The 15,549-nt window shown below is 52.5% G+C and overlaps 4 protein-coding genes across 4 annotated transcripts; 2 read left to right on the top strand and 2 right to left on the bottom strand.

The window, feature by feature from the left end:
- Positions 1–629: 629 nt before the first annotated feature.
- J3D65DRAFT_626093 (cytochrome P450) lies at positions 630–2,710 on the top strand. Its single transcript, XM_066800398.1, has 5 exons — positions 630–765; positions 813–1,067; positions 1,116–1,829; positions 1,876–1,957; positions 2,004–2,710. Exons 1-5 carry the CDS (start codon positions 648–650, stop codon positions 2,461–2,463), a joined length of 1,629 nt encoding a protein of 542 aa, XP_066654145.1. The 5' UTR covers positions 630–647; the 3' UTR covers positions 2,464–2,710.
- Positions 2,711–4,341: 1,631 nt separating this feature from the next.
- On the bottom strand, positions 4,342–6,965 carry J3D65DRAFT_646141 (uncharacterized protein; the record flags this gene model as incomplete). The annotated part of the gene is made up of 2 exons (XM_066802260.1): positions 4,342–5,350; positions 6,043–6,965. The coding sequence occupies 2 exons, from the start codon at positions 6,963–6,965 to the stop codon at positions 4,342–4,344; spliced, it is 1,932 nt and encodes a 643-aa protein (XP_066654144.1).
- A 394-nt stretch (positions 6,966–7,359) lies between these two features.
- Positions 7,360–9,093, top strand: J3D65DRAFT_668213 (CoA-transferase family III domain-containing protein; the record flags this gene model as incomplete). The annotated part of the gene is made up of 1 exon (XM_066803095.1): positions 7,360–9,093. The coding sequence occupies one exon, from the start codon at positions 7,360–7,362 to the stop codon at positions 9,091–9,093; it is 1,734 nt and encodes a 577-aa protein (XP_066654143.1).
- Positions 9,094–9,140: 47 nt separating this feature from the next.
- Positions 9,141–11,338, bottom strand: J3D65DRAFT_626088 (uncharacterized protein). The gene is made up of 2 exons (XM_066800397.1): positions 10,141–11,338; positions 9,141–10,084 (listed from the first exon to the last, which is right to left on the bottom strand). The coding sequence occupies exons 1-2, from the start codon at positions 11,317–11,319 to the stop codon at positions 9,254–9,256; spliced, it is 2,010 nt and encodes a 669-aa protein (XP_066654142.1). The 5' UTR covers positions 11,320–11,338; the 3' UTR covers positions 9,141–9,253.
- Positions 11,339–15,549: the final 4,211 nt, after the last annotated feature.

The raw sequence follows: 15,549 nt of genomic DNA, 5'->3' as shown, positions 1-15,549 counted from the left end.
ACGCGGTCATCAATCCAGGGCGCGCTACGGAGTAGCCGGGTGGGATGCGCTGCACCATCTGAGTGGCTTGAACCATTGACGTATATGGAAGCTTCTTGAATACGGTTACTGTGAAGGTGTGCGACTGCGAGACAATTCGCCAGTGTATTTTGTGGGTAGGAAGTTGTCTAAGGAGTGACTACGCTTCCTTTTCGAGCTATCGTTGCGAATTGCACCGATTACTCCTGAAAGCCTTGGTTGTTGGTTGACTGTTGGATTGGAGAATCGGGACGAAAACTTGGAGTTGGGTGTTCGAGAGCAAATATGCTTGGATTGCGGTCCTAACGGAGATTTCGGAGCATCTTTTGACTTATTTTTTTGAACATTGCGAGAAGGGAAACTGCACGGAGCAGAGTCTCAGCAGTGAGGCAGGCTTCAACAATTTCGCGTGTGCCTCTGGTCTGACTATCCAAGCCACCACAACGTCAGCAAATGTCCCCCACAGCTGGAAAAATGGTAAATCCTACTGGCAGAATGGCGTTGGACCCCAACCGAGAAATTGAAACTCCGCATGTTGAATGTGTCATTGGGGCACAACGTGTGGAAGAGCCTGCTGTATAAAGTCGATTGAAATTCGTCGGTCCGATATCAGCCAACAAGGACACAAAATGTCATCCATCATACTTGCCTTCTTTGTCGTCATCAGTGTTGCCATTGCTGTGGTAAGACTTTTATGCTCTTATTTCAACAAGCCGAGTGGAACTATATGGCTTCCGGGTCCAAAAGGTCAGCTCCCCACATCACTTGGTCGACATCTGCTGACTGTGATCCAGGAATACCATTCATTGGACGTATATGGGATATCCCACGGGAACACAGCTACCTCCAATTCAAAAATTGGTCAGATAAGTTTGGAAAGATATACCAGATCAATATTTTTGGAGTCAACCATGTGTGGGTTGCCTCGGACGAGATTGCGAATGAGCTTCTGGTCAAAAGGAGTGAGACCTTCTCCGATCGGCCTCAAATCAACAACCTTGGTGCCAGCAAGACGGCCCCAGAGTATCTGCCGCTGCTGGGATATAATGGTCAGTTTGCGTATCTCGACGAGTCAGGAGGGTTCTAACAGGTTGTAGACGTCTGGCAACGTCAAAGGCGTTTCGTGCACCAAATAATGTCCAAGTCGGCAGGGGACAAGCATCAGCTCCTGCCTTTTCACGAGTGCAAGCATTTCCTCCTGGACCTGATGCTGAGACCCCAAGAACTCGAGATGCACGCTGAAAGTTACACTGGACGTGTAATTTCCCGACTAGCCTTTGGACACGTCCGGTTTGCAGACGAAATAACATTGCACTCCCACGCTCTTCTTGCGGCCATATCTCCAGCGGCCAATCTTCCCAACATCATGCCGCAGCTGCGTCTGCTTCCACACTGGCTGTCTCCATGGAAACAAGCAGAGTGCGCTCGACATGCGCGCGAGCGCGAGTTCTTCATCAAGCTGCGGAGAGAGGTTGACAAAGATCTTGCCGCCGGCTCGACTTGCAGGTCATACATGAGGTCTTTCATCGAGGGGAAGAACAAGGGCGACAAGACGACGAAGGCTCTGGATGAGCTTGAAGGAGCTTACACTGTCGGCATGGTTGGTCTTGCGGGCATCATCACGACGGCTTCGGCTCTCATCACCTACGTCCTCGCAATGTGTCTCCATCCCGAATGGCAAGCAAAGGTGCAGGAGGAGATTGATCGCGTGTGTGGGGATCGAATGCCGCGTCCCTCCGACTATCCGGATCTTCCAGTTCTTCGTGCTGTGATTAAGGAGTGCATGAGATGGAGACCCGTCACTCCGAGCAGTCAGTGCATTCAATCAACAATGGAATGTTTTGCTCACCAAACCAGGTATCCCGCACGAATCGACCAGGGACTTCATCTACGAGGGACATTTTATCCCCGCAGGATCCCACGTCCACCCGAATCAATGGTAAGAAGACCACCTCTTCCTCAATCTCACTACTCACTCAAACCAGGGCGATCACGCGCGACGCCACGACGTATCCAAACCCCGAATCATTCAACCCCGAGCGCTGGCTCTCCCCAACCTACCCATCCTTTCAAGAGCCCTTGACCAAATTCCCGAGCATCAAGAACTTTACAACCTTCGGGTATGGCCGCCGCATCTGCATGGGTATGGATCTCGTCGAGCAAGAGTTTCTCATCGGCATGGGAAGCATGGCGTGGGCCTTCAACTTTTCCAAAAAGCTCGACGATTCAGGACGTCCCATGGATATCCCGGCGCACGATTATACGAGTATGTTGATTAGCAGACCGAGGCCGTTTCAATTTGCTCTTGAGCCGAGGAGTGAGGGACGCGAGGTTCAACTCTACGCGCAGTATTTTGATGCCGTGCGCTCGGGGGAGATTGGTGGCAGGGCGCAGAATGCAGATGAGATATCGCTTGTCAACGAGAAGGTTGTTGCTGCGGTCTGATTTCTTTTGCTTCCAGTTCAAGGCAGAGGTGATTTGTTCGTTTTGAGAGAAGAGATGCAACTAGTTGTCGAGAGAATCGAATTTGGTGAATTTGTGCAGCACTGAAGCCACTCAAAAATTTCTGAAGGTCGTTCCAAAATTGGGACCGAACATGTCCGCTGGAGCTTTCAGTTTGAGTCAGTTCGAAATCATGTTTGGAGGGGTCCTCACAGTTTTTGACTCAAAACGGTACCTAATTGAATTGTAGACAAAAGTCTCACTAAAAGTGACACCCAGAGCGCCGTCGGAAATGGCCTTGAGTCGATATAAGTGGCTTCAAGACAGTCCAGGTTGACAGAACCAGAGACAGGCTCCTAGTTGGCGGCGCCGTTCACCTTGCTGATGTTGTCTATCTGATGCACACTGCCGGAAAGGGGATTCATGAGTGCCTAAATTATGGCAATCGACTTTTCTGACAAATGATGAAGAGTCAGGCTCCGCGAATTGCGTCGGACTGGTGGGAGCTTCCCTCGGCGATGGTATTGGGAGCCACCAAGGACTCCATGGGCTGATTCTTGACGCCCTGATCTCCTTCAGCATCTTTGCAGCTGAAGAAGGCTTTGTCGGCATATTGAGGACGTTGAATCCGGGTTTGTTCTGGGCCAGGCGGGGGAAAGGATCCAAATTTGGGATCCTCGACCACGTCAAAGAACGGAGCGACCGATTTTGACGGTGCGGTGAAATCAGCTCTTGTCGAAAGCTGCTTTTGGAGCGACAGCCGTTGAGTGGACAAAAGGAAACCAACACAGCACGTGCTGGGTCAACGCGTACAACGCCTCGGCCTAGACATAGGTCGGGGATTCTGGAGAAGTTGTCCGATTTCTGGAGCAACGACGATGCAGCGCAAGAAGCGGTCTCAGCATCACATTGGGCGTCGAAAGAAATAAAACTCCCGAGGTCTACATGCAGCAGTGAATGAATGCTCCCTAAGCGGAGCTGCAGCAGCAGATGGCTGCTCCCTGAGTGCAGGTGCAGTAGTGAATGAATGCTCCCTGAGTGCACTCAGATTGCTAGGAGGTCTGTCGCATTTCTTTCTACACCCACTATGGCATCGAGTTTCTCAGCGGCTCGGCAATGGTGGTTGTCGCTCAGTGCTACGGCATATCTTTGGTTTGTTGTCAAAGCCTACCTGTAAGCATTCTCGCAGATTTCGGGAATTTAAACATTTCAGAATGGTTCGAATAACACGGACAAATGCGAGTGCTGTTGACGCGGCGAATGACTTGGCCAAGCAACTCCGCTCCGAATTTGTCGAGCCGTCTGGCTATCCGCAGCACTCCCATGTCAGTGATACGCATGATGACGAGGCTCTCGAGTTGAAGTTTCCAGTGTGAAAGTTACCGCGCCGGCTGAAGATAAAGAAACAGCGGGATTCCAATGATGATTTTGCGTACAGCGCATCTCTGCCACGCATGATCCGCAGGCGGCCTCGATGATGAAGGAAGTTTGCGATGACGTGAAATGAAAGTTCTGAATCATCAAACCTTCTGTGCAAGACTGGCGTCATACCGACGCATCAAAATGTCGTAAACCTTTGTCTGTCGTCATCAAACGCAACCGAGCTCGAAACTTTCATGACGGTAAACACGCAAGGAACTGGAAAAAGATGACTAGGATCGTGAATCAGCAGGAAAAAGAGACATGAAAGCTGTGTGCTTTGTGAATGTATGCGCAAGACGCGTAAATGCCGGAAATCTTGTCATCCACTAAAAGTAGAAACACGTGCCATGTTGGTGAAATTTATATTACGGAATTCGTAGAAATGGTATCAGATGCAACAAAATGAACCGCGCCGCTTTATGCAATGTACTCCGACAAATGCTGGATGATGAAATGAAACTATACGAGCGCGATGCCAGTAGTGTCGCCCAGCTCGGCGAACAAGACTTCTTTGGTGTTTTCCTTGCCAATGCCAATCTTGTACACGCCTCCGGCGAGATCGGTGACGTAGGCGGCTTCATTCTGGAGGTCAAGGGCCAGGCCAATGGTCTCGTGAAGACGGACAGCCAGGACCTCGCCCACAGAGGAACGACCTCCAGAGGTGGCCGGGGTCTTTCCAACGTACGCCCTGTTCAGCGAGTTTCCAGTCGGGGGATCTCCGCGGTCCGTCCAGTAGAGGAGCTGCGACTTGACGTCCAGCTCGAGGTCGATAGGCTCGGGCAGAGATTCAAAGAGAAGCTCGCGATCCTTGCGCGAGCTGGGATATTCTTGCTTGAGGCCGTCGATCCTGGCGCGGTAGATGCGCCCAACCTTGCCTTTGCTGGGACCTTTTTGCGTCCAGTAGAAGTAGCCATTTTCCTCGTCGACGGCGATGCCAACGCACCACCGCGACAGGTCCTTGCGGTCCTCCTCGGTATTGCCCGTTTGTACCAAGACCTCAATATCGCTTCCGTCGAGGTTGGAGCGCATGACGCGCAGGCCCTCGCGGTCTGACCAGTAGAGCTTCTTGCTTTGGCGCGCGATGGTGACTTGCTTGGGCGTGAAGGTTGCGCCGGGAGGAACAATGGTGGTGGGCTTGGAGCCATCGAGGTTGTAGCGGATGATCGAGCCGTCGTTTTCCTTGAAGCCGGAAGCACCCATCATGGTGACGTACATGTGGTTGTGCTCGCGGTCAATGGCGATGCCATCGGGAAGCTCTTTGATGTGGTCGACGACAACTCTGGGGTCGGAGCCATCGGTGCGAGTGGAGATGATGCGACCACGGCGAGAGGACCAACGGGTCAGGTCGGTGTCGAGAATGTAGAGGCGTCTTTCGGGGAGCATTGTGGATGGAAAGTGGTGGACGAGTTGAGATTGGAGATGTGCGAGATGGGAACAGGCAGAAGAAACGCGTTGGACGCCATGTCTCCTATTAAGGCCAGAGCAGCAGCAGCACGGTTCAGAGGAAAAATGGTCTTCGCCGTCGAGATGATGTTATGGTCGCGATGCGACGGTGACGGTGGTGGTGGCGGGCGCCGGATCAAATCCGAGTTATCTTATCAAAAGATCTCGCCTCGAAGATTTTCGCGGTCCGTGTCTTCAACACCAGGCGCATGTCGTCACCAACACCACCTGAATTCCCCTTTTTGGCGCCAGCCTCGGCTTGCGAGTCAGAACATACTCCTTGCCACTGCGAATCCGGCCTGGCACTGTCCATGCGTGATCGCCTGAAGGAACCGATCCCGCCCAAATCTCCGCCTCGCCTGACGATTGCGTTTCTAGAACAGACGAGCAGAGAGCGCGAAAGCGTCGTCGCTCTGATTTGATCCGAAAGATCTTATCACGGCTACGCGGCCGCCGTCAGGCACACCGACAACTGGCACAGCCGCTCGGCCTCGCACCTTTCCACGGCCCGAAACGACGGCGTGGAGCGTCTGGGAGCGCTGACGCCAACTTGGACGCTCTGCGCGGAAAGGGGTGAAACGAAGCAGGCAAAGGCGACGCAAGCACGTGGATACATGGCATGATGGAGGTTTGCAGGGAGGAACAGTGGATGAAATTATTGGATATCGACGCTAACTCAATCAAGCACTCTTTTGCTTCTCCGCATAGTTGTCCCACTCCCTTCTGACATTCAACAAAGCCACCAACTCCTCGTCCCTCTGCTTGGCCATGGCCTCGTACGTCCTGCCGTTGATTTCGTTCAGCGTGCCCTCGACAAACTTCTTCTTCAACTCGTCGTCCACCACGGGATCCTTGGGAGCCCACCAGGTCGTCAATGGACCAAGCAAATGGTCGGCAAGATGCTGGATTCCGCCTGGACCACCACCCAAGTGGAGAAGAGAGCCTGGACCCATGACACCCCAGCGCAGACCAGGGCCATAGGACATGGCGGTATCAATGTCGGACATGTCGCAGACGTCCTCCGAGAGGAGATGCAGACATTCACGGACCACGGCAGCCTGTAGTCTGTTTGCAATGTGACCGACGACCTCCTTCTTGACGTGGACGGCCTTTTTACCCAAGCCCTCGTAGAATGCCATGGTCCTGGAAATGGTTTCATCGGATGTTTTGCTTCCGCCCACAACTTCGACCAGCGGAATCATGTGAGGCGGGTTGAAGGGGTGTCCAACAACGCATCTCTCGGGATGCGATTTGACGCCCTCTTGGATTGAAGTGCATGTCAAGCCTGAAGATGAGGTTGCGATTATGGTGTCTGGCCGGATGTTGGCAATGATGTCGTTGAAGAGGTTGCGCTTGAAGTCGAGCCTCTCCGGTCCGTTTTCTTGGACAAAGTCGGTGTCCTTCAAGGCCTCCTTGAGATCGGTGGTGAAGACGACGTCTGAAGCTTTGGCGTCTTGTCTCTTCAGCTGACCCATTCTTTCCAGGGTGGGAAGGGCCTCTGAAACGAGGGACCGCAAGAGGTTCTCGGCTTGAGGGTTGATGTCGAATGCCGTGACTTGCAGACCATTGGCGAGGAAGAGGGCGGCCCAAGAGCAGCCAATGGCACCGCTGCCGATGATGGTAACTTTGTTGATGGCCATTTTGAAAGACTTTTCTTTGTTGGAGGCAAGGTGCAAGTACTCAATGTGTTTGGAGACAGGAAGCTTTCAAATGACCTTTTGGGCTTTAACAGCGAGCTATTGACTTTATGCAGAGAATCTCAAAAGCTTGTTCATCCCTGATCTCATCATCGAGCTCAGGGCAACCGAAGGAAAGCCGTTATCTCTTGGCGATCAGTTGATCGACACTCCGAGGGGTCTCTCGCATGAAGCTCGGTTCCCCGCCTTGAAGCCTCGGGCGCCTCTCCGTATGACGAGCATCAGATCTGTTTACATCTCAGAATTTTCGAAATGACCCGTCTCCTGGATACGCGGCGGGGAGATATAAACCCGTCTCCCCATCGCTTTTTCTCGACATCATCAACTCATTTTCATCATGTCTGATTACCCTACCATCCCCAACGTCTACGGACCCGGCTCCCACACGGACACTGGCTTCGTGCCTGTCCCTCAAGACACGGAGCGCATCTTCAGAATCATTGCCAAGGAGACCCCGGGCTTTACTCAAGATGAGAAGCTCCTCTCCAAGGTCAAGTTTGTCGGAGACGATTTCCCCGTCATTCCTGGCCCCATCAAGGCTGTTCCCATTGCCGCCGCTCTCCACGCCATGAGCGGTGTCGTTGCCGACGAGATTCTTGCCATTCGAGGCGCTGCCCGCGAGGACAGGACCGTGACTGTCAACACCACTCAAGCCGGTTTCTGGTTTGCCACGATTGGCATGGCCTTTGTCGACGGCGAGGACGTTGTCGCATTGACCAGGGCCAAGAAGCTCAAGCCTCTGCTCCCCAACTACGAGCAGGGCTGGGTCGACACTCCTCTCAAATACCGTGGCACCGCTCTCTACCCCACAAAGAACCCCGAGACCTGGTACTCGGTCCACGGCTCTCTCAACGCCAAGCCGCTCCTCAAGTCGCTTGGAGTCAACCCGGAAGACCCCATCAACACGCCCGAAGAGGCCTACGAGCACATTAAGAAGTTTACCACTCAAAAGTCCCCTGAGGAGCTCGAGTTCAACAACCTCTACAACGGCTTCTGCGGCAGCATTTGCTTCACTCCCGAGGCATGGAACAACAGCGAGATGGGCAAGGCCCTGGCCAAGCACCCGTTTGTCAATGTCAAGCAACAAGCGCACTCGGTCCCGACTCCTCGCATCGCTTTCCCTCCCTTCAACCCCAACGACAAGCGTCCCCTTGCTGGTGTCAAGGTCGTCGAAATGACTCGCATCATTGCTGGTCCTCAGGTTGGCACCGTGCTGTCCTCGTACGGCGCCGATGTCATCCGCATCAACGCTCCCCACCTCGTCGACATCAACATCATGCAACTCACCCTCAACGCTGGCAAGCGCACTATTGCCATTGACCTCCGCAACCCCGAGGACCGCGCCTACGTCCAGAGCCTCGTCAGGGACGCCGACGTCTTTGTCCAGGGCTTCAGGCAATCTAAGCTCGAAAAGTACGGCCTCGGCCTCAACGAGCTCCTCCGCATGGCTGGCGAGCGCCAAAAGGGCATTGTCTATGTCTCGGAGAACTGCTACGGCCCCGACGGCATCTACGCTGAGCGTGGTGGCTGGCAGCAGATTGCCGACACGGCCGCTGGCTCCTCGTACGTCACCGGTCGCTCCCTCAACCTCCCCGACAACGAGTGCGTGCTCCCTTCGCTGCCCGTGTCCGACATGACCACTGGCATCCTTGGTGCCCTCGGTGCCATGATCGGTCTCCGCGACCGCGCCCTGCACGGTGGCAGCTACTACTCGCATGCCGCCTTGGCCGCCGTCAACACGTACGCTCTCAGGCCCGAGATTGGTCTCTACCCCCGCAACATTGTCGACGAGTGCGCAAAGCGCTTCCAGTGGGCCGAGATGCGCGGCGCCCACCACGTCTTGGACCTGCTCGTCACTGTCTGGGACGGCTGGAAGCGCGTCTTTGGCGATGTCCTCCGCGAGGACAGCGGTTGGTTCCAGACCTTCCAGAACAGCGCTTTCGACGGCAAGAGGCTGAGCTTCCTCAAGCCTGTTGTCAGCTTTGACAAGGGCGACGAGGCGAACCCCGAGTGGAGGAGCCCTTCGGTTCCTTACTGCCAGGAGCCCAAGGAGCAGGTTCAGTTCAAGTAAATGGTTTTTGCGATTCAAAATGCATAGCGGGTTTTGATACCATGGATAGATAGTCTAATACATTCTTCTCCAACTTACACATGAACTTGCGTACACGAAGCATTGTGTTTGAAATTTATTATTCATACAGCCAAAAACTAAATTACTTTGCACTTTGAGATCAAGCAGTCAGAGTGGCGTTCAAAATTGCCTCCGATGCTTTCTCAGCCAACAAATAAGTCGGCAGCGCAATGAAGAAACCAGGCACGATTGGGAAAGCACTGGCATCAACGACCCTCAAACCACTGACGCCACGCACGCGAAACTCGCTGTCCAGCACAGCACCCTCGTCGTCATCACCACCAATCGCTGCCGTGCAGCAAGCATGGTGGCCAAAGCTGTTGGTGTAGGCGTAGTTCTTGATTTCCTCCTCGTTCGTTGCGTTATCACGGCCAGGCTGGATCTCGGAGAACGAACCGTCGAGAGGAATCAAGTCGTCCATGGCACGGCGCGCAAATGAGATGCCCTCGTAAGAAGCCTGCAGGTCCTGCTCCTTGGACTGCGAGTCTTGGAAGGTGTTGAAAGCAATGTTGGGCAAGTCGCGCGGGTCGGAGGAGTTGAGTGTTACAGTGCCGGCGGTGTTGAGCGTGCTGGCTTTGAGAGAGACCCACACCCAGTGATGGTGGTCGCCGAAGGCGAGATCCGACCAGCCGGGGAAGAAGCCAGGGAAGTTTGCTGGGCCACCGTAGACGAAAAGGTCGGGGTCGTCTTGGGTTGCTGCAGAGCTCCGCATGGCGGCACCGACGGCCAAGCCGTTGGTCGCGTAGACGCCCTTGCTCGTCTGGTCGGTGCCGTCGAGCCATTTCTCCAGACACGGGTCAGGAGTGTCAGGGTAGCCTTGCATGAAGGTGCAGCCGTCGATGAGGGAAAAGTCCTTGGTGGCGTTGCTGATGACTGGAACTTCAATGTGGTCGCGCAGGTTGGCGCCGACACCGGGAAGGTCGACCAAAACCTGAAAGGTAAGCCATGAAAGACAAAAAGTTAAAAAGAAAAACAGGTCCAACTTACCGGAATGTCAAAGCTTTCAAGCTCTTCCTTGGGGCCAACTCCGCTCAACTTGAGCAATTGAGGAGTGTTAAACGCGCCAGCAGCGATGATGACTTCCTTGGTAGCGTTGATGCTTCCGGAGCCGCTGACCGTCGCGCTCTGCCAGCGCGGGTCGGCACGGTACAGACTCTGGCCTTCAAGGAAGTCGACACCAGTCGCAATCGGCGTACCATCGGCAGTGGTGTCGTCGAAACGAATCTTTGTGACAAAGGTTTCAAGCTTGATGTCAAGTTGGTACTTGCGGCTTCCATCGGCGTTGACGGCGTTGGCGACTTGCATGATGCGGTCCCGCGCACCTCCTCTTGTCGAATTGGCCGAGTTCATGGCCAAAGGAATCTGGTACGGCCCGGACGAGATTGTGGAGCCTGGCGCGTTTACATCCTTGAGGAGGACTTCTCCCAGCCCCGTAACCGTACCGACCAACGTCTCGGCAATGTTGATTCCCATGGCAGAGCCGGCCGAAAGAATGACGCTGACGACCTTGAGGTCGCTGACAGCAGTCAGGAGCGATGTGAGCGACGTGTACAGCCATCCGTCGAAGCCGTGGCCAACGATGCTGTTGGGCAGGTACTCGCACTTTTCCATGTTTTCAAACAACCTTTGAAAGGTCGACCCGCTCCACGAGGAGTCTCCGGTGCTCTCCGCAACCGCATCCCAGTCGCTGTCGAATGCCCGAATCGTGACGAGCGCATTGTGTCGCGAGCAGCCGCCCAGTGTACCAGCGCGGGGATACAAAGTTCCCAGAGCCTTGGAACCAGCTGGGGGGTTGAGACCGGTGTAGACGCTGCCGTTGGAGAGGCGATAGGACGTGATCGAATCCTGGGCCTGGATGCTCGGATCCGAGTTGCGCGTGACAAAAAAGTCCCACTCCGTCTCCTGGAACTCTGTTGCGTAGGGAAAGAGGACGGGAACCTCCTCGTAAAGATTGTCTCCTTGGTCGCCGCCCGCATCAATCAGCAAGACCTTGTGGCCGGCTGCTGCAAGATTGGCTGCCAGGGGTCCGCCACCCGGTCCGGAGCCGACGACAACATACTCGTAGTCGGAATCGAGTTCTGCCGCTCTGGGGAGGATTGGATTGTGGCGAGACTCTACGAGCGAAAGCAGCGTCAAAAGAGACGCGAGGACCGGCGTGGCATGCATTTTGGCGGCAGCTGGTGGGCGACGGTGGACCTACATTAGAGCGCTTGGATGCGGCTCATCTCTTTATACCCTCTGCGCTTCTTTTCCGTCTTCGACCCGTCGTTCGATGAACTCTCTAGCGGATAGCGGCACGTGGACCAGCAACGTGCCAAATCCAGAAAATTTGATCATGATCGCCACTTTGACGTGGGGGCGGGGGCCAAAACGTAAAGAGGTGCAGTAGTAAAGCCGTTGGAGCATCTTCACTCCGCGGCCCGTCTTGCCGCCTATGTTGACATTCAGAGACCGCTTGTCCTGTTTGGGCATGTCGAAAATTAGTCTCGTTGATCCTTTGCTGCAGGGGAAGAATTGAAAATATGGATGTAGTGCTCTCCGCCGGCGGCACACCGATACGGAACCAATGCTATCGCATCGAACGCTCGATGTCCAATGGTGTCTGCGAGCTCGGCGGCGCCCCACTCATGCGTGTTCTCTCGCTTCTCTCGAGAAGATCCACACAACAATTTAGCCGGTGCCTTGCATGCGGGTAAGACTTTGCTTCCAGAAAACACCGAAGATGTAAGTTATGAATCGCATGCAAGGACGAGGACTCTGGCGCACAGCTGAAATTTTAACATACTAACCAATATCCTGAGTCGTACGCGTAAGCTCATGATAGTAGTGGTCCTGACAGCACATACTTACCTCACACCGTAAAGTTCACGGGCCTGCGAGAACTATCAAGTACGGATCGCACGGATACTGCCTGTTGCCTGCTGTGGTTAGCGTGACGTCTATCATCGTTGCTTCGCGGTCCGTTTTCAACGCTACTCGATGCCTGTCAAAGATGGTGGCTCCTCACTGCGGCTGGGCTGAGGAGCTGCCACTCAATGACGCTGATAGATAAAGAAAGAGGCCAGTTACTGAAACTTGGTGCGGCATGGTCAGCTTGATCATGACGAGGGTCACTGGGCGATTGGGTTGAAAGCTGGTGTGCTGCGAGACACTTTCGCTGAAGTCAAACTAAAGATACGATACGTGCTTTCAAGCGCAGTTGCATAAGACCGAAACGATTCTAGAGTTGGCTGCCGAATTTACGGTATCGCGTGCTGATGACTCCAGTTGCGGTATAAAGGTTCCACAAATGTCAGGGTCTTGCGCTCGGCAATGTGTTCCAAAACTGCCTTTTCACGTTAGCTTCAGGGTCCACCAAACAAAGTATTGTACATGTAAGCATGTTCAAACCCACCTCGCTCATCGTCAAAGGACAGCTTGGCAGTAAATCAATTTCAAGAATTGTTCCTTGCAACGTAATGTCGACACAAGTTGGTAATAGGAGAAGAGTGCCGCCAAAACTCTGCTGATTCCACGCGTTTGCAGATCCAATTTCGCCGCATGGCACAAAACTCTCAAGTGGTGATGTGCCGGAAGTGTTGGAGTTTGCGGGTTGCGTGAGCATTGGGAGCAGTCGTGCAGAGGGGCGTGAGGGTGGGGTTGCAACAACAAGCGCGGACGACTTGCATTGTGGATAGGGATCTCGGGCTTGACCGTTCGTCCGCGATTGGCTTGCGCTCGGATGGAGACGAGTCTAGGTACAGATGACCGTCGCTGTTTTGAGCACGGGGAGCTTGGCTGATCGCATGTTGAGTGTATTGGCGCAATTCTCCGCCCACCTTTGAGCTTCGAGCAACTGAGCTCATATGCTGCAGTAGGTGCGGACGAGCGACTTTTCTGCGGAGAGCGATGACCAAACTGTGGTACTTTTGGGAGTCCTGCGGCAACGTCACATTGAACTCACCGCGACGCTTCGGTGGTCGACATGAAAATGCTCGCAACAGAAGACAGAGACGTGGGGGCATGCAAGTCGAAAATACCTAGATGTTCGCCACGTCAGAGCCGACTGTCCTGTCCCACTGCCGCTGGACATCCCACAGCGTGACAGGTAGCTTTCCATCGCCGCAGTCACGAGCCGCTTGACTGATTGAGACCAAGATCAGCTTCCGAGCCAAATTGGCCCTCAAATTGTCCAGTCGCGCCTTTTGCCGCATTGGACGAGTTCTATTGGAGTGTTCATCGACTTGGGGGCGAGGGGTCTCGTAGGACACGGCGGGGTGGTACCCGTGCAAAAAAACACTTGAAGGGCCGACGGTGGGCCATCGAAGCATGCAGCTGGATTTGTTTTCGAGAGTGGAGAGTTTGCGGCGGTGGCCTTTGGCGGCGGCTGTCGCGAGGAGCAAGATGCAGGGGAGCGATTTGATCTGCTGCGCGCATCGCTTGGTGTCGGACCACCGCAGGGTGTTGAGAGCAGCGACGAGGATGCGAGGCCGGACCGTAGTAGTGATGATGGCGTTGTCGTCGTGACGGGCTTTTGCAACCAAGGGAAAGACGCGGGCGCGACACGGCGGCGCGATGTTGGTGAAACGCGGCAGCTGGAGGGCAAGCAGGCGGGGCGGAGGCGCGGGGGTGCGGCCCGGTCCGGAGAGGGTCAGGTCCGTGTCACCCTCGGCTGTCCGTCAGGTCGCCCGGTCGATCGGGCGAATGCCTCTGCTCTTTCTCCTCCGCCATCTTTGCCTCTTCTCCAGCATCAATCTACGTGAACCACCCTCGCCGTCTTACCTCTTTCATTCGCGAGGATTGTCCTGGACTTTGTGCCGATTCAACTCTCCCTCGCGGCTGCCTACGCCGACGCCGAACGAACGCTTCTCAACCAGCGGCTTCTCAAGCACGTCACGATCATCGCCTGCTCTCTCTCCCTCTCGCTCCTCAAGGCGCACGACCAATCAGTCTCCGGTCGATATGAGAGCTTCGAATCTCCATTTCGGTACGCCGCCGAAGTACCATTGAGCAAAGGCCTTCCTGTTCAAAAGTCGGTCCGCGCAAGACGATGAATTGCCATTGGATGTCTCCGACACGTAATTTGAAAACACAAGCTCTGAGAGGCTTTCCTTCTGATTATCCAGCAGACAATGGCCTTACCTACGATTGCGACCGGTCCTCTTCCTTCACACGACGAGAATTTCTCCCCGTCGCGGCTGACAAGACCGACAATTGTGCCACACCTTCGCTGATGAATCCGAGCACTCCATTATCTACGTCTTGCCGCGCGAGCAAGGTAACGACTGAGTAATGATGACAGCTCAATGGTATGCTGGCGGACCAAGCGCACAACTCGGCGCCTTCTCTACCTCGAGTGGACGTATATCGACCCGGGATAAGGCGATAGACTAACGAAGACACCACGAATATTAATTAGCAGAGAAAGAGGCGCACACGGCCGGTCTTTTAAAAACCCTTAGGAGCGACTCTAAATAAATAACTAGCCTATTAGGCTTAGATAAGGAAATAGATAATCTTTATAACTACTAAATTCTACTATAAATTTAAGCTTAACCTAGTATATAATAGTAGAGATATAGGTAGTTTATAAGTAGTTAGTTAGAAAAATTTAATTAGTAAAAGAGATTAATAAATAAAATATTAAATAGTAGCCTAAATCCTATCTAGTATAGTAATAGCTAGAATTTAAACTTCTTTAAGCCTCTCTTTATTCTATCTTTTAACTAGCTCTTTATATTTTAACTATATTATTATACCTAGTATTTTCTATATAGTAAATTAATTTATACTTATTTATAATACTTAAATTCTTAAAATTAAAGTATTTAGCCTCTACTATTATATTATTATACTACTAGTTATATATCTACTTACTATAATAGCTTAGTACTATTTTTAAAACTATATTATAAAAATATTTTTTTTATTTTTATATATATAAAGAAATTCTTTTAAGTAAGAAAAAAAAAAAAAGAAAAAAAAAAACCTTCCTTTCTTTAAATTATTATTATTATTATTATTATAGAGAGAGATTACTATAAATCTTACTCTTATAGCCTTTATTATTATAGTAGATAGTAGTAGTAGTTAGTATATATAGCCTATTAAGTATATATCTTACTATAGAAGATACCTTTTATAAGATAGTTAATATATATACTACTAAAATCTAATTCTAATTAGCCTAGTAGTATTTATATATACTAGTAGAATAGGCTACTAGAGTCTTAATATTATTTTTATAAGTTATTATTTTTAGTAATAAGAGTAGATAAGTAGTATAGTAAAATAGTAGTATTATATAGTTAGGGTTAGGGTTAGGGTTAGGGTTAGGGTTAGGGTTAGGGTTAGGGTTAGGGTTAGGGTTAGGGTTAGGGTTAGGGTTAGGGTTAGGGTTAGGGTTAGGGTTAGGGT

Source organism: Phyllosticta citribraziliensis, assembly GCF_038025025.1.
Source record: "Phyllosticta citribraziliensis strain CPC 17464 chromosome Unknown J3D65scaffold_7, whole genome shotgun sequence".
Lineage (NCBI taxonomy): Eukaryota > Fungi > Ascomycota > Dothideomycetes > Botryosphaeriales > Phyllostictaceae > Phyllosticta > Phyllosticta citribraziliensis.
Note: the sequence above shows the minus strand (reverse complement) of the source record. Positions and strands in the feature narration are given on the sequence as shown.